Source organism: Parus major, unplaced genomic scaffold (genome assembly GCF_001522545.3).
Source record: "Parus major isolate Abel unplaced genomic scaffold, Parus_major1.1 Scaffold775, whole genome shotgun sequence".
NCBI lineage: Eukaryota > Metazoa > Chordata > Aves > Passeriformes > Paridae > Parus > Parus major.
In genome coordinates, this window is record NW_015379654.1 from 4,498 (window position 1) to 6,176 (window position 1,679).

Below are 1,679 nucleotides of genomic sequence, written 5' to 3' on the forward strand. Positions count from 1 at the left end.
GGAGCAGAGACCTTTCTGCTGCCCCCAGTGCGGGAAGGGCTTCGGGAAGAACTCCACGCTCGTCGCCCACCTGAGGATCCACAGCGGGGAGAGACCCTTCAAGTGCGAGGAGTGCGGGAAGAGGTTCAGGATGAGCTCCAACCTGGTCTCCCACCAGAGGAGCCACAACAGGGAGAGACCCTATGAGTGTGAGAAATGCTCCAGGAGGTTCCAGAGCAGCTTCAGGCTCCTCCAGCACCAGCAGGTCCACAGCGAGGAGAGACCCCACGAGTGCCCCGAGTGCGGGAAGGGCTTCAGGAAGAAATCCCAGCTCGTGGCCCACCGGCAGATCCACAGCGAGGAGAGACCCCACGAGTGCCCCGAGTGCGGGAAGGGCTTCAGGAGGATCTACACGCTGGTGTCCCACCTGCGGATCCACACGGGGGAGAGGCCCTACGAGTGCGAGAAATGCCACAAGAGGTTCCAGAGCAGCTCTCACCTGGTCCGGCACCAGACGATCCACACGGGGGAGAGGCCCTTCCGCTGCCCCGAGTGCGGGAAGCGCTTCAACCGCAACTCCAACCTCACGGCCCACCGGCGCATCCACAGCGGGGAGAGGCCCTTCAGGTGCGAGAAGTGCCCCAGGAGGTTCTGCACCAGCACCACGCTGCTCCGGCACCGCTGGATCCACGCGGGCGAGTGGCCCTTCCGCTGCCGCGACTGCGGGAAGGGGTTCAGGAGCGGCGCCCACCTGGCGAGGCACCGGAGGATCCACAGCGGGGAGAAACCCTACGAGTGTCCCCAGTGCGGGAAGGGATTCGCGCAGAGCTCCAACATGAGCCGGCACCGGCGGAGCCACGAGGGAGGGGAGAGCTGCGTCCCCCGTGGTGATTCCCGGTGATCCGTGGTGATCCCTGGTGATTCCCGGTGATCCTGGGTGAATCCGTGGTGGTTCCCGGTGATCCCTGGTGATCCGTGGTGATCCCTGGTGAGCCCCAGTGATCCGTGGAGATCCACGGATGAGCCCTGCAGATGAGCCCCGGTGATCCGTGGTGATTCCCGGTGATCCTGGGTGAATCCATGGTGATTCCCGGTGATCTGTGGTGGTTCCTGGGTGATCCGTGGTGATCCCCGGTGATCCGTGATGATCCCCGGTGATCCCTGCCGGGAACTCTCCTGCCCGGGGGTCTCCGGTTCCCCGGGGCCTGCGTTTCCTTCCCGCTGCTCTTTGTGCTTCCAACACCGGGTTGGCAATAAAGGCGTGGAATTTATTTGTTCGTTTTTTATTGGGTTTTTTATTTGGTTTCTTTATTTGGTTTCTTTATTTGGTTTCTTTATCTCCCGTGTTTGGGGCAATCCCCGGATTTCCTCCCCTCTCACCCCCCACCTTGTCCTTGGGGACTTTGGGGACCCCAAATCTTCCCCTCCCCCAGTGGCCGGACCGGGACCGGACACCGGGAACACCCGGACCGGACACCGGGATCACCCGGACCGGACACCAGGACCGGACACCGGGAACACCCGGACCGGACACCGGGACCACCCGGACCAGGCTCCGAGCTCCGGTACCGAGCACCGGGGACCCCCGGGAGCCCCCCCAGGAGCCCGGGATGTCCCCCCAGCCCCACGGGCCGGTCCCGGCGGGGAGCGGGAGCCATTCCCGGGGAGAGGGGAGAGGGGAGAGGGGAGGATGAGGAGGA

At 64.4% G+C, this 1,679-nt stretch overlaps 1 protein-coding gene across 1 annotated transcript; it reads left to right on the top strand.

The window, feature by feature from the left end:
- Window positions 1–4: 4 nt before the first annotated feature.
- On the top strand, window positions 5–1,250 carry LOC107199471 (zinc finger protein 3 homolog; the record flags this gene model as incomplete). The annotated part of the gene is made up of 1 exon (XM_015616793.1): window positions 5–1,250. A coding segment is annotated over one exon (876 nt), but the record flags the coding sequence as incomplete, so codon positions are not given.
- Between the last annotated feature and the right edge of the window lie 429 nt (window positions 1,251–1,679).